Genomic DNA, 22,783 nt, shown 5'->3' with positions numbered 1-22,783 from the left:
GGGCGCCTAGTGCCAGCGCGCCGCCGCTGCCTCCGCTCTCCTGTCCTCCCGCGCAGCCTACCCTGCTGTTAGCACGCGCGGCCGGCGACAGCCAATCGGACGGCGAGGGTTCAGCCCTGCAGGCCAATCGACGAGCGTGGGAGCAGGAAGGCGTCCCTCGACACGAGTAGGCGGGGAGAAGAAGACGCAAGGCCAATCACCGCCCCGAACACCTTGAGCGAAGCCCAATCAACGGCCAAAGAGATTGAGAGTGGCGTGCAGACCGTCAACAAGTTAAGGTGGCCGAAACAGGAACTGTCGTAGAGCGGCATTGCGACCGTCCAATAGAAGAGCGAGAAGGGAGGCTGGGGGCGGGCAAAAAAGTCTTAAAGAGTAAGAAGCCTGCGGGAGATCCCGCCCCTGGCGGCAGCACACTGGAAAGTCGCCCAAGGAGGTTGTGGATGCCCCATCCCTGGATGCATTCAAGGACAGGCTGGATGTGGCTCTGGGCAACCTGGTCTGGTGGTTGGTGGACCCTGCACATAGCAGGGGGGTTGAAACTGGATGATCATTGTGGTCCTTTTCAACCCAGGCCATTCTATGATTCTAAGAGCTCAGCACCAGCAACAGACTCCAGCCACCCCCTAAAACTGCATTTATGGGACAACTCAGCCCCCTACAGCTGACAGGTAACCAAATAACCTTTGTTGCTTTCCCCTCCCCCCCCCCCTTTAAGACACTTTGTCATTTAATGTCAAATCTGAAAAATAAATAAGTAAATAATTTAAGCTGCTGTAGGTTCAGAGAATAATACCCCTGCAGGCACAGAGATGCGATGAAAAGATAGAAGCACAGGGTAGGTATGACAGAAGATAGGGTCTTACAGCTGCAGGTGGCCAATAGTAGAGGCCAGTGCTAGGGCAGAACGGCCTCTCCAGCAGCGCCCCAGAAAGAGGGCACAGGAGGAGAAAAGTGGAGGTCATAGGAATGAGGAAGGAAAGATGGACCTTCCAGCACTGAGCAATGTGAAGCATTCTACCCACTCAATTAGAGAACCCTGGCATCATAATTGTTGTTTTTTTGATATTAAAAACAACAACAACAACAACAACTTTGTGAAGGGCAGCAAAAGTTACCACGCCTGTGCAGGTGCTGCTGAGGCCAGCACAGAGGGCAGCTCCAGCTGTGCCTCAGGCTCTCCAGCAGAGGTCAGGCTCTCCAGCAGCAGCTCAACACAGCCAAGTCCACTGAGCTTCGTTTTTGCATGGTATCCTGAAGAGTGCACAGACTTAAGCTACTGATAGAGCATTCTCAATAAGCAAACATGCTGTAGCATATTTGGGGTTACATTTTCTTCCCCTTCATAGAAACCACATCATCTCAACTTCATTACTTCATGAACAGCACTTTCAAAGTCAGAGAGGAGCAGAAAGAAATTAGTTAAAAGTAGGAAAAAATCAGCACAGTAACTCATCTTTCTTAAGAAATGTCATTGTTAACATTTGCCAAACACTGTACTACAAGCAGGTACAAACCCTAGCTTTCCTAAGACCGTTGTCAATGCTGGAGATAGCTAGCCACTCATTTCAACACTAGCTATTTAACCTATTCAACTTGATTCTTTAAATCAGATTTAAAATATAAATTATCTTATAAGTAAATTAATCTTTAACTATAATTATATCCAGGCTGGATGTGGCTCTGGGCAGCCTGGTCTAGTGCTTGGCAACCTTGCACATAGCAGGTGGGTTGAAACTAGATGATCATTGTAGTCCTTTTCAACTCAGGCCATTCTGATACTATAAAGCGCCAAATTCCTCATGCCTGGTCTTCAAGACTGTGCCAAAATAGTTCAGGACAGTTGCTCTCTCTGCTTTCCCTCATCCTCCAAGGCACAGGATTTCTGAGAAAAGCTCGTTGACTTCAGGGAAAACAGCCAACCCACCCCCCTCACTTTCCTCAGCTATCAGACACATGGCATCCATCGTACAGCAGCCCCACTCTCAGCTCCTGTCTGGAATGCTCACTGTTTGTGAAGTCTTCATGGAGTATTCTATATCTGATTTCAGAAGGAAACAGCTGGACTGCAAGAAATGCACATGACAAGTCGTAAGTGACATAACTCAAATAGTGCACGTTTATTCTGAACAGTATTTCTAAAGAGTCTGAGAAAAACAAAAACATGCTTCTGATGTACAAGGGCAATGATATAGATAATAACGGACCAACTCATTGGTAAAGAATTTGCTCCCCCTGCAACTTAATTTGTAACGTTGAGAATGCAATTGCAAACTGCAAACGGCATACCTTTAACTAAATTTAAATTCAAGAGACCAGGGGTGGTCTTAGCCAGATTAATCAGAAAGCAGTTGCACATTTAAAAGAAACATCCAAGTCAGCAAACACTTTACAGAAACACAGACTTTATGCATAGCAGCTGACCCTGGATTACAACATGGGGGAGAATGTTACAGTGGATGTTTAGGAGATCAAATTTTTACTAGACATCACAGGGCACCATCAAGAATTAACAAAATATCACAGAAGTTTGTTTCAATTGTAACAGTATGTCATATTTAGTTGGCAACTTTAACCATTAGCTGCATCATGTAAACTCAGCCAGTTTCTGTATACACAAAATAAATTCTCTCCCTTCCCCCTCCCAAAAAAGAGGGATATCTCTCCTGGATGAAATTTTTTCCCCTGTACCATGGTGTCCTCTAGTAGGAGTCTCTCTGTAGATACCATGCTTCAATCCATGTACAACAAAACCAATTGCAGAGATTCAGGAATAATATGTAAATACAGTTAACTCTCTAAAGCTGCTAGTTGCATATACCTTTTTCTCACTCATCCAGATCCTCATCCTTCTCAGAATGGAAGTGCTAGCATGTTTTTTTTCTTTTCTCCATTGAAACTCCCACCCAACTTCAAAAAAAGTTCATAGACAAAACTTGTTCATAAACAGTTATTTTCAAGCTAGAAGGAGGTCCTGCTGCAGCAAAATATGAAGTAACTGAAGTTCTCTGCAGTAAGCTCATACTTCAGAGTTTCAGTGACTCCAGATAACAGTACTAAGATGCAGCATTCTCTTACTATGGCCAACTCGGCCAATATACTAATACAACTGTTTGTTGTTCAGAACTACTGACCTGTACTCTCCTTCATCCATGTACAGGGAACACAGCTTTCTAAGAGACTGAGATTAAACCTTGTATTCAACAACCGTTTTCCAGGATTAATAGCCTGGGAAAAGGAGTCTTATGTGTGTGGTCACTCTTGCTTCCACCTCTTACAACACATTTAATCAGAAGTTACAATGAGGCAGGTTTGCTGTGAAACAGGAGCTCTAAGAATTGTTTTCAGGGATACATTCATAGAATGATGGCAGCCCAAAGCAAAGAGAGACAGAAACAAAGGTTACTCCAAGTAAGTTCAGACACCAGACTTGTACTTTTAAACCTGAAGGAAAACTGTCTGCAAAACACACTGATTTGTGGAAGCCTACGATAACAGCAAATCCTAAGAATTCATATCCCCACACCCATCTACCCAACCCAAACACTTACCACTTAGTTCTAGAAGAATGAAGAGCACTTCGCTTGGCACCAGAGGCAGCTATGGTCTAAGTTACAGCTGTGCTGCATGAACATCCTCAAGTACAATACTATCTCTCTCCCACCACCTACTTCTCTTGGTTTGGTCTACAGATGGCCAGTTGGCATATGACAAGCTAATTGTGCTTCAATACATTTCCCCCCTCAAAACAGATACTAGAACTGCCAACATAACCATACTGCAAGCAGGTCTTGGCAGTACTAAAAATAAGCTTTTGTCAAAACTAGGTTGCTTCTGGACAAAGAAACTGTTGCTTCCTAGCCAGAGTCTGCTACCAAGTGTTGCAAACGCAGGTGCTCAGGCCATGCAGAGGGGCTTTTGTTTTTAGGGACCTGCCCACCACCAAGACTCAATTAGTGCAAACCTAGCAAACAGAATAGCTATTTTCCAGCATAGGTCTGTCAAGATGCATTCCGATAACACTACACACCTCTGGGAAAGTAGTAGCAATTCTAGAGCAGCTTGTGTAGTCACCCCTCCAGGTAATAAAGGACCACATAGTGTGCAATGAGGGGTACCATCCCTTGCCTCTTCACAACTCCCATCTTGAAATCGTTGGTTCCCAACTCACCTTCAAATGACTGGACAGCACCTGCTAACAAGATGTACGCTGCAATGCGCACTAGAGGTTGGCAGGCTTTCAAAACAGATGAATTCAAGATGCAGGTTCAAACTTTAAAAGAAAACAAACAGGAAAAGAATGCAGTTCAATATCTACTTGGGAGATGGGGCAGGGTGGTGTTGTCTCAGCTCAGTGCAATTCCCCAGATGCTTGGAGAAAAGTCCAAGCTTAAGCTGGTATCTGTATTGGCATACACAGAATTGCTGGCAACAGTGCATAGAAAGGAGCACTGATTCATGCAAAGAAAGCATTATAGGATGCAAAGCAGAGCTTAGAGTTTGCTGTAGCTTTTAAGGTTACAGCACCAGGAAGAAGCCATTCAGCCTATTTTCCAAATCCATAAATTGGTCTAGTATACACTCCTTTCTCCAGTGCTCCACAAACACCATCTGAAGAGAGGAGAACTGCATTATTATGGCTGAAGGGTAAAAGGGAAAGAATCTTCAAAAGAGCAAACCATACTGTTTTTAAACCACCTCCTTCTGAAGAAGCACATAAACACAGCAAGCCAAGCCAATCCCAAGAAAATCCAGGAGACTCCTGCAAAGCAGTGTGATTGGGGTCAGATTCTTGTTTGCCTTCTCAGCCTTGCTGCCTGGTTTCTTCAACCTTGACTCATCTCAGATTTGTCACCACAGGTTTAGCGTCTGTAGCAAGTTTATCTGGAGACAGGTGGTTGCCTTACATGATCAACACGGGTAAAGTGGTCACAAGCACTCTTCCCATTCCAACAGTACAGATAAAACTCTCAATGAGCCCTACAGCACTTTACCCATTTTTAAAGCAAGGATCTTGCCTCAGGATTTTTTTTTTTTTTAATAGGTTTACTCCTGTCAATGTTAGCTCTAGCTCTTACTCTGTCAGTCATCTGCTGAGAATGTGATAATGGAGATAAGGAAAAACAAAGACCACTCTAAACCCTCATCTCAGTCAGTTAAGAAATGTAGCACCAGCTTGGGTGAGTTTTAAAAAAAAAAACAACATTCAAAAATATCAGTCTAAGCAGAGTGAAAAAGTATGGTAAAGCAGCCTGCCCTTCTCAGCAAATGATGGAGGAAAAAGCCATACTCAAAGATATTGGGAAGAACTACATACTTTCTTGAGGTGGGCGGGAACTGGGAAGAAGAGTGGGAAGTACTGAAATAACATTCAAAGGCTGGGGGAGTAAAGTACCCTGTAGGTTATAAAAAAAATACAGAAGTCAAAAGGACAAGATATTGCTTTTCCTTTTCTCCCCCTCAGATTTACATTCTGCTTACCGAAAGAATTCTCTGAAGGAAACCTGTCATCAGGATAACCTGCTCAAGCCCTCCACACCTCAAACTAGAGAGATTTGCACACCTCTTCCCACCTCAATCAGAACAGCAACAAAAAAAACCCTTAAAAAAAAAAAAAACAAACAACCCCAAACATGATCTGACAATCCTTGGAAGAAGCATTACATTTTGTTGGAGAGAGGTCAAGATAAAAAAAATTAAAAATAAGAGGATGACAATGAAGGTGTGTAATTTAAAAAAAATTATCAATAGGCCTCTCTTTCCTTATTTGGCGACAAGCAAGTGCAAGAAAGTGTTCATTGGGGTTTTGTTCAGTTGTCGGTCTTTTGCACATCTGCGTTCTGGCCAAGACAAGGGGCTTTGAGGTTTTTCTGCAGCACATGAGCATCTGCGGGTTCTATCCTCTTGTAGTAGTTTTTCTTCGTCTCAATGATCTCAAAGCCAAACTTCCTGTAGAAGTCAATTGCTGACTCATTGCTGATCTGGACATGCCTAGGACAGAAAGGAGGATAGAGAGACAGGTATCAGAACTCTCCGTGGTATAAAGTTGTGCACTCGTGCTGTGAACAAAGAATAAAAGGATAAAGGAAGAAAGAAATGAATTATCTATCTAGAGAGGAATGACTGTAGTTTTAAGACTTGCAGTTTCGGTCTTCCCACAGGTTATCCTAAGCTAACATGGTTCCTGAATGATCTGTGGCAAATATCATGAGAAATGGCAAATACTTCCCTTCAGGACAGCTATTCTGAGGAATAGCTGAGACTTAAATATCAGTCATTTCAAGTTTTCTTCATGTGGAAGTGATGGATATTTTATGGAAAGATATATAACAAAGTCATATAGCATTAAAGGCTCTAAAGTGAAACTTTAACTACTTTTAAATTTCCTTCGGAAACACTTCTTAGATCACCCAAAGCAACGTGTAGGATTCATCACTCAGACAGCTCTAACACAAAAGTGATGATGACACTGAATAAGATTTTAACTCTTTACTCCTCGCTAACCACCCTCTTCTCCTCACAGAAAGCTATGGCAGCACAAAGCAGTCCTTCAGACTTACGAAAGTCCTTTCCCTTTCAACCCCGATTTTACAGGTCTTGCTCTAGTGTATTCCCACAATTTGAAGGCCCCCAAAACAGCCCTTAGTTCTTCATTCTAAGAGCCAGTGCATTTATTTCCAAAAGTTACATTAAAAAAAAAAAACAGTCTGGCTCAGCAAAAGGCATTCATTAAGCACTCCCAAAATCCAGCGGACACTGCACAGGCTCATGAATCACTTTGTCAAACACCAGGCTGCACAACCATAGCAAACAACAAAGCAACTCCAGAAGCTAAGGCAGAGCAAAACAAAAAAAACAGTATTTGTTTAAGCCCAATAAACACCAAATATCTAAAAGAAAGCTTCAAAATAATAGCAAGTTTAAACAATGATATCAAACTAGGGGCCAAAGCTGCACGTTCAGTTTGTAGGTGCACAAACAACAGAGCAACAAAACCAATGGTCAATAAAAAAAAATTCTGACTGTGAAACCTATTTGCTGTCATCCCAGAATCCTAATCTGGTAAGCTACAAGAAGGATTATAAAGGTTTTGCTTTATTGCACTAAAACCAGCAAACAGTTCTATCACTGTGCACACAGCTATATGCAAAAAAAAACCAACCCCAAAACAAAAAAAAACCAACAAAACAAAGAAGGAAGTTTGTGCCTGTTAGAAGGCATCTGAGAGAATTCATTACTATTTCCTCTGAGAGAGGAGAGCAGGAATACAAGCCAAAAGCAGCTTTGACCAAACTCATCTTTAAAATACCTGCTCCTCTTACAGAGCAGGCACAAAGATGCAACAGTAGTGGATCTGGAAGAATTTGCACCTTCTTGGCAGAGTAGATCTCAGTTTGAGGAAAAAGTTATTTATTTTTCCAGTGATATCAGTGTCCAAAACACTCTTCACTGCACATCTTTAAAAGTCCTGGCAAGAGTTCAGGCTACCGTGGAAACGCATCTTGAGCGCATCCAAGCCACAGACACTGTAGGACTATCCTCATAGCACCCTGTGATTGTGCCAGCATAGCCAGGAAGTTGTGGCCAAGGAGGGAGCTAGCTCTGAAGTGATTTTGGCCAAAACCGTTCTATAGGGAACTATTAAGACAGCCCTTTCAAGTAGCCCTGTCCTCTACCCCAGTGCTTGTTCATACGTCGGTATCACGCCAAGCACTGACATAGATGTGGCTGATATTTTGGAAACAAACACAAACCAACCAACCCCAGAAGCAAAATACTAAAATTTTCCCCAGCTGTGTCAGATAACTGACCTAGTTTACTGTGCTGCACAAACAGGTGACCTGGCACACTGCAAGAACTAGAGTAAGCAGACAGGCCTTGCTATTGAATGCAAATACAGAGTGCCTGTTAAGCACCTCTGGGCTGATGTTCTAATCTACATGTTAGTGTTGTAAGACACAACAGCAAATAACTTAAAACTGTATGCAGCATTTTCTACTAGAGGACAATGCTGGATAGTAAAAAAATTCCACTTTTTTCTTCAAATCATGAAATGCAACACTGCTATAGATGATCACTTTAACTAAAACAATTTCAAAATTAAGCAAGCCCTAGTAAAGCAAGCAAGCTTTTGGTTTTCTCTGCATCACACAGCAAACCCAGAATACAACACATCCTCCCTTCTGCTGTTCTTGTTAAATATTTATGAGGAAAGTTGTCTCGTAATCCTACTGAGAGATTATAAAACACTTTTGGATTTCCCTCCGTTTGATCTCATGTACACCTCTCATTCTCCATAGAAGTATACGTGCAACTCTTACTTACAGATAGATGTTGTCAAAAGTGCCATCTTTCTCACAGATGTTTAAGACATGATTCAGCATTTTAGTTCCTGCCGAAAGTTAAAGAAAGACTTAAAATCAGAAATGCACAATCAAGTCCATACTTAGATCACCAACTGCTTTCTTGAACAGTTAACCATAAGTAGGATAAAATGAGACCTCGTGCTGATGACATTGCCACGAAGTTCTAAAATCAGAAAATAGAATTTAATACAAAAGACATCATCTGTGAGCACTGAAGTTCAGCCAGCAAATATGAATTACAAAAAAAAAAAAACAGTGGTAAGAAATGTGCTGTAAAAATTTTCACTATGATCAAGATACCCTTATAATTATTAAGAAAAGATGCTTAAAACAGTTTTGTTTGTGAAATCTCTCATGGAAGGGTCTCCAGCAGCCTATGATTTTTCCTCTACTGCTGCATTTGGAGAAAAGCTACTAGAGCAGGCAATAACATACAGTACAGTATGAGTACTCCACCATCCTTCTCTACACAAAACTGCTCAGTTTCATTGTTTCTTTGGAGAAAAAAATTGCTCAGAAGCATATTTATAAATCACCTTATCTAAATACTAGATTCTAGGTGTATAATGTAGTTAAAATATGGTCAAAGCAAGGTACAGATTAGTGAGAGTAATGACCATTTTTTTTTAAATGACAAAAGCCTATTAAAAATATTTTAAGTTATCTTTCCAAAGCAAATAGCAAATACCATGAGCTTTTATTAGCTTGGCCCACAGAAAACAACTCATTGCTGTACAGACAGTAAAGGGGTACTATCTCTGAGCAGCAGTAATTAGAAACAAAAGATATAATTTAGAAGAATGAAGAAGTAATGCAATAAAGGACAGATGCATTTAAGGGCTCCACAATATAAAAAGGATATTAAGGTCCTTGAAAGTAAAACCTTGAAAGAAAGAAGAGGCCGAGAGGCAACCTCACTGCTCTGTGCAGCTCCCTGAGGAAGGGAAAGAGAATAAGGTGCCAGGTCATGCTCCTGGGAACTGATGGCAGGACAAGATACGCACAAGACTGCACAGGGTAGTGGGGGGTGGTGTGTTTAGGCTGTATATTAGGAAACGTTTCTTTACCTTGAGGGTGTTAAAACACTGGAACAGGCTTCCTAGAGAGGTGGCTCATCACCCATGCCTGTCAGCGTTAAGAGACATTTGGACAATGCCCTCATCAACATGCTTTAACTTCTGGTTAGCCTTGAAGAAAGCATGCAGGTAGCTCCCTTCCAAGTGAAATATCCCATGTGAAATGCATACAGGCTCCATATTTTAAAGAAACTATTTTAGAATTCTCTGCTTCAATTTCATATCTATAGAAGTTTACATCACAGAAGTAAAACAGCACGATTAAAAGAATTTGAAATCCTGAACGATAAAGTTCTAAAAACAAAAACAACCACCGAAAGACAGGAAAGTAAGAACATGTTATAAGTCATTCTTTTCCCAAAGCAATTACTGCTCTAAAAGTACATTTTGAGATATCTTGGCTAAAGCAGCAAAAACTCTACAAGGCAATTTAAAAGGCTGCCCAGACAACCTTGTTTGGGTGACGACACAAGACACAGAAGAGCCTCCTCACCTATTCCTAGCCGTCGGTAGGGTGCCAGGCATCCAAGTGTCATGATATACAGCCTCTTTTGGTTCTGGGAGTGATCCACCCTACAGCACACTGCTCCCACTGCAATATCATTGAAGTAGGCTGTCAGAGAGAGAAACAAAGCGTTATCAATCACAAATCTCAAACTATACATGCAATTCCTTTGTTTAAACCCTGTATACGCCTTCCCAGCTGTTAACTCCCTGACCCAGATAAAGTCATACGTTATGACTAACATCAAGTCAAATTACCAGGGGTACTCTAACACAGCATTTATTACTTATTCTTAACTGTAATAAGCAAATGACTTCAGGAGGTAAGTTGGCAGCACACATCTATGAAATGCTCTGCTGTAACAGAAGACATACCTCTTTACAGTAAAATGCAAGCTATTTATAACATAAACCCTTTGAGGCCGGGACAGCAGCTTTTTAAGATTCCAGCAGTTATTTGTCATTATGTTAAAGTGATAAAATAACAGAATTTGCTACTGAAAAGCATTAAGGATGGCACACCACAGCCCACAGTTGCTGGCAAGAACATCTGTACCTAATTTGGCTAGTTCGCCAACCTCCAGTACGTCCTTGTAGAACTTGTCGTTGTAGCTGACAGGAAAGATGACTTGGTTTAGCCTCTTCAGCTGTTTAATGTTGTGGGGTGTCACATCTCCCAGCTCGATCCGGCTACTGGAACAAATCAAAATATGCTTAACATTGACACACTCTAAAATTTCTATGGACGCCAAAGATCAGTTGCTTTATATTTAGAGAACTGTTCCATCTCATGATCGGTTTCATATATATTCATATATATATTTGAACTGCAGTGTTAACCCACAAAATTAACTTTCATCAGTGGCTGCTTTAACTGCAAAATACAATATAAATCAGTGCTATACGGTCAAAGTTTGAGGCCACACTTTACACTGATATACTTATTAGATGAGCTGCTTTATGGAGTGATTGACAGAAGAACATTCAGGAGAATACTAACCTCTGTAGAAGCTTAAAAAAAAAAACAACTTGAACATGAAGGACTAGGAGAAATCAAGAAAATGAAGACTCCATATTGATAGGTGGCAGAATTAAGGAATGAATAAAGTTTATACTTAGAGATGAGTGAAATGTCACCATACATCTATCTATAACAATACTGTGTGCAGCAGAAAACTCATGTTAAGCCTATTAATATGCAACTGTGCCACTACCAAGGTGATGTGTATCAATTATGATCACTAAAGTCATTCTTCCTGTTGACTGAAAGCAGAACAATAACTTTGACACACTAGTACTGCACCAAACTGTGCTCAGAAGAAATAACCTAAGCTTTTCCCTTTTCTAAAACTAGTTTTCTGTCAAAAGCATATCTCAAGGACTACAAGAATGAAAAATAAAGAACAAGTCCATCAAAACCTTTCTTGGTCGTCTGGTCATCAGAAGACATAGGTAGGAACAAAGCCAATACACGCTATGTTAGAAATGTATGCAGTTGCAGGTTTATCTGCAGTCCTGTTCTACCAAACACATACAGGGCAATCAGGTTGTTTAATACCTAATCATTGTTACATTGTATCATTCACAGCCTTATTATTATTATTTTTCAAGCATGTTTTTGAAAAGGCATTTTTATGAGACTTTTGTATGCTAGACTTCAAAATTACTTCTAGTAATGTGTTGTAGTTGCTTTCCATCTCTAATATCTTTTGGATGGAAAACAACCAACAAATTAAGATTAAGAAAATTAATCTAAACAATTAGAACTCCATATCATATCAGTTTTAGTGCCATTATCAATGATGGTAATAGATATACAGTGTTTTCTAGCCATTATATTACAGCTTGCATAATGGTCAGAAATCACTACAGGAATGGAGTAATGCTACTTCATAAAGCATAACTTGCCCTCACACCCACAGCTAGACAGTACATTCTCAACAGAGATCAAGAATGACAGAAGAGACCACTCTCTCCATATTCTTATACTTATATATTTTAACCTATGCAGGCATACTAAAAGTAGCATGAATTAGACAGTGTTGAAGTTTCTAGCTATAAATCAATACGCTCTGCTGAAACAGCCTGCACTGTCCCTTTTCCACGACTCCTACTGCCTCCAGCCCTTAGTTTCACAATGGTTTCCACCTGTAGATAATCTTGCTCTCAAAATTCCTTTCTTCACATATCACAAGCTCCAAAAATTATATTCTAACAAAGTATTGAGATAGCAAGAGGATCTGTACACACCACAGGAATACTGCACTTTAAACAAGTGTGCTATTAGAAGATAGTTATTAGACAGTGAGGTAACTGTAATGCTTGTTCTACAACCAGCTTAATGCAGCTGTTCAAGCTAGCACAGCTGGCCTTTTTCAGGCACACAAATGGCAACAAGTTGTTCCCCCATCCCAGCCAGCAGCACAGTTACTTTGTCTCACAAGGGGCAGGAATAAGACCACAGTGCAGGGAGCTCCCTCCCAGATAAATTTATGTCTGAGCATTGTGCTTGAGTAAAGCATCTCAGCAGTACTAGAAGAGAAGACTTCTGCACTGAGTGGAAACCAAAGAGAGCAGGTCTCATCTGCCCAGTGAGATCAGATAAGCTGCAAAGCAGAATGTCAATAAGAAAGGAGAAAAACCTCACATTTAGTCCCCCAGAAGCTTAGACCTCTTGTCCAAAATTATTTTATACTAACCTTGGTGATACCTTTTTATTTTTAATCAGTAGATTCAAGCCTCAGTAGATCAGTAACACTAGCCTGAACCTTTACGATGAGCTTATGGTAGACTTGTTAGAGCAACTCCTCCTTCGCACTTCAGCAAAAATCCCCAGACTATAATCACGTACTACATGCTTTCTAATATTTTAGTCTTTGATGAAGTGAGAAGTAAGACATTAGAAGGCAGTGGATTGAACATTTCCAATAAATACAGATGACATGGCCGAGGAGACATGGCCGAGGAGACATGGCCGAGGAGACATGGCCGAGGAGACATGGCCGAGGAGACATGGCCGAGGAGACATGGCCGAGGAGACATGGCCTTCATCAGGAAGATTCCAGACAGGAAAAACAGAAGCAGAGCAAGACACCACCTCTCAGGCTACAAGACCAGAGAAACTGCTCCAGTAGCACACAGCTGAAAGATGTTGTTGACTAATTTCCCAGAGCCCCTGGGCTCCCCAGCCTCCAACATCTCCTTCTGTCCACCTCCTGTGCTCTGCCACTAGCTGTTTCTTCCTAGGGTGAGAATTACAGCAGGGCCAGCAAGATATCCTGGAGGACAGTATGAGAGAAATCTAAGAACCACTACAGCATATTGATTTTGTTTCCTGAATGTGTCTGTTTAACTACTACATATTCAAACCATAAATTACTTTGATGTACAGCACTAGCTGATTAAATCAGCACCACATCTATTGTGCTCAAAACCACTTGAGGCAAACTAAATGAGCCCACAGAAAGGGAGACATACACCATGGCAGTTCACTTTGCCTGAGGACAGCACAGCAAAAGTGCCACAGGAGCCTCAAGTGGAAACAAGGGAAAGCCGGCACTACTGCTGGAAGAAGCACTCTTGTTATCCCTGAGCTACTCATTTCCACCGTCCTGCTGGCACAAAGGCAGTAAACTAACCTCAATTAAAACTCTGCCTCCCTCCCCCCCAAAAAAGGAAAGTTTAGCTTTAATCATCAGTCCCTTGGTTGGGTTTACCATGCAAAATCTTCTGTCAACAGAGGGAGGAAAAAAAAAACACCAGAAGCAGAACTGCTTCTTGAGTAGAAGTGCCAGCCTATCCCACATTAAGTTGCTTCTGAAAGAACTGTATAAGAGAAGCACAGGGATCATTTGGTATTCATTTCATCTCAACCTCACATATACAACAGTGTGCACTTTGAACCTAAGGACTTAAAACCACCCAGCCTCAAAAAGAGTCTAGAAGAAAGTACACCAGATAGTCACTCCTTCCATTTCACTGGAGTAAAGGCAATTGCTTTTTTTTTTTTAAAGTTACAAGTAGACAGGATTTCTAGTTACAGTAAATTTATATTGCTGTTTTGGCTAAGAAGTATCAGTTGAGGCCCAGTTGGGCCAGCTGCGTATTCTAGCTCAGTAGTGGCTGTAATAGAAATACCTAATCTTTACTGCTGCAAAGAGAAAAAATTAAATCACAAAGCATATAAGAACACCTGAAGCACTCAGATGTCATCCCTTAACAGATTTTATTCCATTATTCCAATCATGTTCTTCAGAAGATACAGTTATTACTAGCATCCCAAATAGCATCCCACATAGGAGGTAGCAGTCAATTGTATTCATTGTAGGCATCAATGCTTCTGGTTCAGAGATGGAACATCCCAAGGCACCCAACGTAAGTAATTCATTTTCATATGGAGGAACTAGGAATTTCCAGCTCATCATATCAGGCCTCTTATTACATGCAGTGCTCTACCCTTACCTAGGTGGAGTACCAGTCGACTGGAGACACTCAGACAACACCCACTGCAAGGCTGTTCCAAGCCATCACTGTTCTCATAGTTATACATTCTGATTTCCACTCAAATTAATTCAAGTTCTCACCATATGCTGTTTCAATAGTTGATGCTAGTCAATACTCCTTACCCACAGCCTATATCTTCAGAGAGCTACCACGCCATTCAGCTTTCATTCCATCTAAAGCCAAGATCCCAGCCTCCTTCTTTAATGCTGCCTCTTAATTCCCGCTGCTGTCACACTAGCTCTTCTTCGCACTCCTTCAGATTAATTCTCCTTAAACACAACTGACCAAAACTGCTTACAGCACTCTAAACGCAAACCCTGTACAATATCAACAGCTTTTCCTCATCTTTACTGGCAGCATCTTTGTGACATAACCTAGGACTACATTTCAGCAACATAATATGACTCAGTTACTGAGAAAAACCACACTCAGAGGTGAACCGGTTTGTGGTCCGTAAGGCGCACAGCAATGTTGCCCAGCTACGTCAGAGCTGAGTGAAGCGTGATTCACAAAATCCTGATGGAAATGGGCATTTACAGAGGTGCCATGGAGAACTTACTGAAACTGGATGCATGCCCAGAACATCAACATTAAGACTCTGGCTCTTGCATGCATTAGCCTAAAGTCCTTTAAGCACTTGCAGGAAAAACAAAAAGCGCACATCTTCTATAGGTACAAATGCAATCCAATTAATTATGTTGCAACTGCATTCCTTCACCTGCAGCTACTAACAGAGCTGAGTTACTTTTCCTATAATGGCTTAAATTCAGACTGGTGGAAGTAACAGGGGTTGTGTGAGAGATCAGCATTTGCTTATGTTGTTAAGGCTGTACTTTGCTTTTTGATGCATACTAAAGCAGAGCTGCTATAAAGAAGCTCATAAGAAGTTAATTTCCAGAGTTAGAGTTCAGGAGTAAAAATGATTCAGTCACAGGAACAGCCAGCATTGTACACTAGTTTAAAGCAGATAGTGAGAAAAAGGGGAAATTCCAAATTTCTTAATGCTGTAAGAATCTCAGCCTCATTCAGCTTTAAGCAGCATGAGTCCCTCCCCAGAGGGATGTGCCTGACTGAAACAGATTCTTTGTAACCGATAGCTGGGCCTAGGCTTATTTAAAGCATCTGGTGCTCTAAATTTAGCTGAACTGTATCTGCAACTTGCAAAATGTACTGAGGTACAGTGGAAGAGGCAGGAGAAGAAGCAGGGGGAAGATTGCCTGAACAAACGAAAGGACTTCAGAGAAGGTTTGTCATCCCTTTATGCAGCCAGCTTGCTTTATTGCTTCTATTTTGGCTTCCAAGTCAAAGAAGGAGTCTAGACAGGATAATCCACTCCCATAAAATAAAACCAAACCAGAGCTAGGGAAGCTATAGACCTGAAGGGTGTGGCTTTACTTAAATTCAGCTCCAAAGCCAAAAGAGCCTCTCTAATTTTTTTTTTTTTAATATATTTTTTAAATAGATAAGCTGTCCTGCTAGGCACACAAGCTAGTCTAGTTCTCGTGGGCACACTAGCACGTTACTGATTATTTAGAAGATCTGCTGGCTGTAAGTCTGCAAGCATAAGTGCAAGTCTAATATGATTCTGAGCCCCAGCCTCCTTTACTGTGACTCATTGCTGAGAGCACGTACTCACACACCTGACGTCCTGCTGCAAGTTATCCCCAGCTGTGTGCTGGGTTGTAGAACAGCACAATGAAGTGCACAAAAAAATCCAAGTAGTTTCAGAAACAGAATTAACAGAAGACTTCACCCAAAATGTGCAGTTCAAAGGGATCTGGACGCAGAGAGGTTTCTCTGGCACCTGATCTAATCCCACAGAACAGTTCAGACAATACCAGCCCCCTCTCTTTCACAACAGAAAGTACACTGTGCATTACAGCCAAGGTATCTTCATCATATTCAGACATTTGCTCTTCTCCAACCTAGAAGATCAGACCATCCTACAGAACACCAACTGACCACCCAAACAATAACAACCCTAAAGCTACAGTAACAATGCTGTCATGAAGAGTCTCAGCTGCCTAGTTATGCAGTGCAAAAGGAAGACAGTGAGATCATTTCAAAAAGCGTAAAAAAATAAACTTTCCGGAGAAAATCAAGAGATGTCATTTTGTTGCCGAATACAAAGAACAGAAATTGCCACACGCAGCTGACAAATTTGAACTAACAGAAATAAGTTACTGCTGGTCTAGAAGAGAAAAACAGCCATACATAACATCACTTAGTAGCTCACAATGCTGCTTCTTCAAAGTGCTTCATGATGTAAAGGCCTACTGTATTACATCTGCCTGTCCTACAGTGAAAGAGGAAACAACTTGCTTGTGATCATATAGCAGATAAAGAGCTGCCAGAAATCCCAACTCCCCACTGCTGGTCTAACCACTTTTCCTTATTAGCCAGGTGAGCTCACGAGCACATTCAGATTTTGAACCACAATTCCAGTCAAAGCAGGAATACTCACCAGTTTGAAATAACTCCAGATTTGTTGTGGCTCCACAACCAATACTCCTGGAATGCTTACAAATTACAGCCCCCTTCCATACCCTCAGTGTTCCTGGATATGAAAACTATAATGCTTATTTGCCTCCTAGGAAATAATGAATCTTCACTAATTAACATTCATAACATACTTAATGATCTTCAAGTGACAGCAGAGGTTTACCTTCAAATTCAAATTAGAAGTGATCCTGGGTTCAACAAGTGCCTTATTTACACAAATCTGAATGGCTGAAAGACATTTCTTGTATTTATAATTAGTTAACCTCTCTGTATAGAGCTCACTTTCAAGGGACAGGCATTTACCTGCTTTATACAAACTATTTATATACATTATGGAAACACCTTTCCTCACAAATGCTTGTGTTCATTTGATTAGTAAAGAAAATACAGCAAGCGCCCATACTTAACACTTTAATCCCAGTTTTATTTATAAGATGTTCAAATTATGTATTATATATTACAAGATGTGCTATCAATTTTATGTGCTTACCTTCAGTACCTTCTAGACAACAATCACTGCAAGCTCCTAACTAAGAAAGCATAGAAGGTGGCTCTATCTCCCCCTCTCCTTTCTAGTTCTCAAGAATGAGTTGTGCTCAACTGGAAAGTTTGTGCTAAAGGGCTACTTATTAAAAACAAACAAGGATTCTTTAACTGCAAATTTCAACGTAACTCAATCTTTACTGGCAGAAACTCCAAGCACCAACTAGAGAAGATTGCCCTAAGCCATAAGTTGCTGCATTGGCCTCCCCCATACACTCAAGAACATAATACAATGTTAAGATGGTGGAAATGGGAAGATTTGTCAGGAATCAAGATTCAAGCCCGCTAAGAACCAGAAATGAACAGTCTGTGAAATAATGGGAAGAGGAAGGGCACGTAAGCTCAGGAAGCATTTCATACATTGAGACCTAACTGTGCTGCATGGCATTCTCATCTGCTGCTTTTATTCTCTTCCCTAACACAGTAACTCCACCCCCAGGAAAATTGAAATACCTTAGTTTTAGTGCCCTAGTGACAGCATTATGAAAATGGGTTTGCTTCTAATTTCTATAAAGTCTCATTTCATTTCCCTTCTTTAATGAATTCAATAACACTTTCTTTGATACAAAGACACGGTTACCCCATTTCAATGCTCCGCTTCTCCGTTCTCAGGTCTTCAAGTATGAAAGTCTTCAAATAATGAGCAAGTCTTCTTAGCAGACTTCTCTCTTATCATCCCCACCTCAAGTCTCCTTCCTGGAAAACTTCTGCTCTTCTAAGGCTCCCAGGAAGAACACATGGGTCACTTCATCCCTTACTCTCTTTTAACAGGGAGCAGAACGTAATCCTGAAATTGCCTGCCCTACCTAGAGAAGAAGGGACGCAAGGGACCAATGCACTTCTCCTTTATCAGTTCTCAAAGAAGTAAAGAGATCTGACTTCTCTTGTCCTTCCCTCCTCCTCTTCTGGGAAAAAAAGGGTCTAGTGCCTTCTCAGATTATTGGTTTGAACAATTCTACTATTTGCCAAATGGGCAGGCTTTTCAAGTTCTGAATCATTCCCATTTGTATAAAAGTATTTATCTGGCTCAACCATCACTCATTATTTGCCATTTTAGTGGAAAAGGAACATGCATAATTTCTCATCTTCAGGAGACAGCAGCAGAATCCATGGCATGTGGTGGTTAACTAAAGATACTACATTTTTCACAGAAGAACTGCCTAAGCTAGCATGTTTCAAAGTTACAAGCCCATAAAAAGTATGTGAATAGTCAAACACCACACAAGAGCCAAGATTAGGCCGTAGGATGCTTTCCTAAAAATGACTACAGTCCTTGCTGTTTTCCTTTCCTGACAGTCCTTCCTATCTCATGGTGTGTCTTCAGCTGATTACTGAATTAAACTTGAAGTGACAGAAGTTATAAATTAGATTAAAAGAACCTACAGTAAACTGCACTGATATAGAAGAGATTAAGCACACTAAGCAAAGTCTAAATTTACTAACCAAGAGATTAAATGCAGGAAATACAACTCACACTTGGACATTTCTAGGAGAAATTCCCAAATCAAGCACTGATTTTAAGTTCAATTACTTTTTTTTTTTTTAAATTCTGCCTCCAGTGCATGTGACAAATCAGCAATTCTCATACGCTTGGAGATTCCTCCCATATACACTGAGCTTAGCACGATGCTGTATAGAAGCAAACAAATCAACAGACCTCCCTAAACTCTGTAACTCTAACTTGGGAAGGAGTGGAGAAATACTCCCTGTTCTTGTGAGAAGCACATACAGCTTCAGGGCCTTGAAAGGTTTGCTTCACAATTCTGTGAAGCAGTCAGAAGTGTGAGAACTTACCTATAACTATTCATTGCATTTAAATATGCTGAATTTGGTACTCTGCTGTTACATTCAGTGTTCTCCAGCTGCAGTGCCACTTCCACAGAGTCAGCTAAAGCAGCACTAGCCAGCACCTTGATGTTCCATTGCAGCAGTTGCCTTCTGCATGGGGCTGGTCTGGAGGCTTTGTGGCAGCGAGTGGAACCCCTAGAGACTATAAGGTATACAGAACTGTAACGCAGAAGCTTGGAGGCAGTCTCTTCTGATACTTATATATAAGAAGACTATGCAAGAATTTTTAAGACAATGGTACCACACACGACTCAGTTCCCTAGTCTGAGCAATTTTTCATCACGTGGCCAATATATGCTGCCACATAATATGACCAACAAGCAATTCCTGATAAAATCAGGGAGGTCTCTGGTCCTCTGCACAAAACAGCACGCCTGCACAGGATTACACGTGCAGGGCCTTGCTCACAGCACAGCTCATACACAGTGCATGCAGTGTAATGCTCTCACTTGCACAGTGGGTAGAGCATGTGATGGAGCACACACATCACATCTCCTGGGTTATGTGACTTTGAGATAAGGGCAACGGGGCAAAGCTGGACTTCTCACAGGCTTCTTCTGAACTAAAACAGATCAGGAAAACACCTGTACTGCAAAGCTTCAAAATGCCACAGACAATCACCAGCAAGTGTTCAAGAATCAGTGCAAGATTTCCTGTTTTCCTTCCTTAAAAAAGATCAGAAAATCTGTAACCAAAAGTCAAAGCTGCTGAGCAACAAGTGAATCAGCACTGTGAAAGCAATCAAGGATAGGGGGAATTACTTACATCTGCTCTACAAGGAGAGTCAGTTTACTACAAACAACACAACTTGAGTCCTTCCCATTGCTATTTTTCCCTCAAGCAAATATAGTCTAAAGTAGATTTTCAAATTCCAGAACTAACAATAACAACAATTATGAATGGAATAAATGAAAGAAAAAAAAAAAAAAAGAAGTGGCCCTCTAGAGATTCATGAAGTTCACTAAGAGAACAAGGAAATAGCTTAGTTTTACAAATCACATTTAAGGGGAAAAAAAAGGGGGGGGAGGGAAACATAATGAGGTTTTTAAATCACTAAAATCATTCAGGAGATGAAGGAAGATTGAACATAAAGCCAAGCAGCACAAAAGCAGGAGGGAGACAATAGTGATTACGAAGTCAGAAGCTGGTATAAGCCATCAAATTAAAAACAAAACAAATAATCACTTTCCCTGAACTAAGAGGTCCTCTGTAAAAGAGGTCACCTAACCTAACATACTTTGATGACAGAAACACTAATCTAAGCGTTATTAACACATTATGTGTTACTTTGAATTCAGAGCACTAACAAAGAGGGCTGCAAGCAATGTGTTGAGAATCCAGACTTCACCATCTGAAGTGCTCCCAAAATTCTCTCTATGCTTCATAGCGTGCGTGTTACCATGCTACAGACACGCTCCCAGAAAAAAAAAGACACTCAGGTGGACTCAGTTTGTTCAAAAGAACTGGTCCACAGTTCTGAATCAGATACTGAAGACAGATCCAATCCCTTCAAACAACACATTACTTTCTATATGCCAGTGTTGAAGCTTTAGATCTATTTTGGGACATGCCTTGTAACAGCACTCTGATCTTTGTAGCTTGACAAATAATTTGCTTTTGTTCCAGAGTAACCCACTGTAATTTAATGTTTTCCTTCTGATGTGTTCATCTAGTCCTTTCCATCTCTCACTGAATTTAAACTGGATTTTTCGTTTAATTCTATCATCCTATTTGCCTCTGTGAATTTTAAGAGAATCTTAATCTCTTCAATATGAAGATTTTATCCAGCACAAGAACTTGCCGCGCGATGCTAACTGTATTTTGAAAAGACAGGCACGTGACACTCTTCAAAGAGATGAAGAAATACCAGAAAAGCAGAAATATGCCAGCAGAAAATCTGAAGGCATCCATTCTCAAGTCGCATTGGTGATAAAGCTACCTTTAAGCAAAGCAAAGAAATATTAGTCAGATCTGGTGCTCTGAAAGCAAAAGAAGTTAAGGGTCATTGTATTGTTTTTGTTCTGTTTTTTAATAAAAAGAAGTTAGAAAAAGCTCCCTGGAAAAACTCCTGTGCAGCACAAGCAAAGCTGGGACACAGCATGGCAGCAGAGCAGGCAGCTCAGGCCGCAATTTGCCTCAGCACCCTCAGGCTCCCACCAGCAGGGCTCCATGCAGCACAGCCAAACCCCACAGCTCAGTCACTCAGTTGGGCCAGTAGAGGGTGGAAGGAAGTAGTCCTCAAATTAGGACTGAGCAAAGACCAAGCCATTTAGCACTTTGTCCTCACTAAATGCCCCATTTCACCTACAGCACTCCAGAAGATTGTTCAAGACCCTAAGACACCTACCTAGCATTAGCTATGAATTGGTTCATTTTTAATTGCAATCAGCAGTGAACCTCTTTCCTACAGATACTCGTCAGCCCCTCACAATGCAGGAAGTGGCTTATGAGCTGTAGGAAATGGCTAAGTACCTGTTATCAGGCAGCCTTCCTGCATGACCTCACCCCAATTGCTAATAAGCTAAACCCCTTACCATTTCTTAGCAAAAGCTTAAGTGCTTCGGCTTCCATTCACCCCCGCCTTAAGCTGAAAAACTGGAATAGTGTTACGCAAGGCTGAGTATTACAAGTTTCAAGAGTACTGGTTTATTGCTGCTTTGAGAAACAGCTGCAGAAAATCTCCTTTATATCCAAGAAGAAAGTGAGGCAGGGGGAGGAAGGCCCGTGGAATGCAGACGGCCCTGAACCAAGGAGCACTGGGTAATCTAAGAGGCTGAGACAACCGCCTCAAAGCAACCTGCACAAGGTCACGCGGGTCACCTGGCCCCGAAGCCAACCCAAGTGCCCCCAGCCCGGTGCTCACATCTCGCTCCCTAGCGGTGGCAGCAGGCAGAGTGCCCCATCAGCCACACCTGACCACCGGCAGGTCTTCTGGAGCCACCGAGGTGTAAAGAGAGCCTCCCGGCACCGCTCCTTCCACCCATCCATACAAACTATCCCTTCAAGACTTCAACCCACGCTACAATCAGGCGGACGGCGTCAGCTACGGTAAAATAAAACAGCCTGCTGGAGACGAGCAGGCTAGGAGAACCACGAGGGCTCTTTTCACTGCCGGACCAACACTAAGGAGCAGCTCACACCCCAGGGCCTCACCGATCTCCTCGGGAATACGGACAGCCGATCCCCACGGGGTGAAGAAGCCTCCAAGCGAGGCGGCCTATGCAGGCCCCGCACCCACCGTCCGGCCGGGCCCCACACTCACCCCTTCATGGCGCGGCCTGCCCGTTCCCAGCGTCCCCGCTAGCAGCGCGCAGGGCCCGGCGACTTGATTTGGGCCTTCCCCTCCTCCTCCACCGGCTCCTTGGGCCGGGCAGCTCGAGCGGCTCAGCCTCCCACTCTCAGGACCGCTCCACATGGGCCGCCACCGCCTCCTCCTCCTTCTTC

General features: G+C 41.8%; 1 protein-coding gene across 2 annotated transcripts; it reads right to left on the bottom strand.

The window, feature by feature from the left end:
- Nucleotides 1-2,089: 2,089 nt before the first annotated feature.
- On the bottom strand, nucleotides 2,090-22,777 carry NAA50 (N(alpha)-acetyltransferase 50, NatE catalytic subunit). Of its 2 annotated transcripts, none has more exons than XM_010718781.3 (5): nucleotides 22,602-22,777; nucleotides 10,500-10,636; nucleotides 9,933-10,052; nucleotides 8,323-8,389; nucleotides 2,090-5,988 (listed from the first exon to the last, which is right to left on the bottom strand). In XM_010718781.3, the coding sequence occupies exons 1-5, from the start codon at nucleotides 22,607-22,609 to the stop codon at nucleotides 5,808-5,810; spliced, it is 513 nt and encodes a 170-aa protein (XP_010717083.1). In that variant the 5' UTR covers nucleotides 22,610-22,777; the 3' UTR covers nucleotides 2,090-5,807. The 2 variants fall into 2 exon arrangements, with proteins under 2 accessions (XP_010717083.1, XP_010717087.1); XM_010718785.3 differs by having other exon boundaries at nucleotides 10,500-10,633.
- Nucleotides 22,778-22,783: the final 6 nt, after the last annotated feature.

The sequence above is a fragment of the Meleagris gallopavo genome, chromosome 1, assembly GCF_000146605.3.
Source record: "Meleagris gallopavo isolate NT-WF06-2002-E0010 breed Aviagen turkey brand Nicholas breeding stock chromosome 1, Turkey_5.1, whole genome shotgun sequence".
NCBI classification, from domain to species: Eukaryota; Metazoa; Chordata; class Aves; order Galliformes; family Phasianidae; genus Meleagris; species Meleagris gallopavo.
This window is presented reverse-complemented; position numbering and strand designations above follow the sequence as displayed.

What these genes read in the sequence shown, in the direction of transcription:
- NAA50 (XM_010718781.3), bottom strand. An exon ending in TGGCGAACTAGCCAAATTAG is followed by an intron (nt 10,053 to 10,499) that starts GTACAGATGTTC and finishes TCTCTCTGACAG; the next exon opens with CCTACTTCAATGATATTGCA. An exon ending in CTACCGACGGCTAGGAATAG is followed by an intron (nt 8,390 to 9,932) that starts GTGAGGAGGCTC and finishes AACTTTCGGCAG; the next exon opens with GAACTAAAATGCTGAATCAT.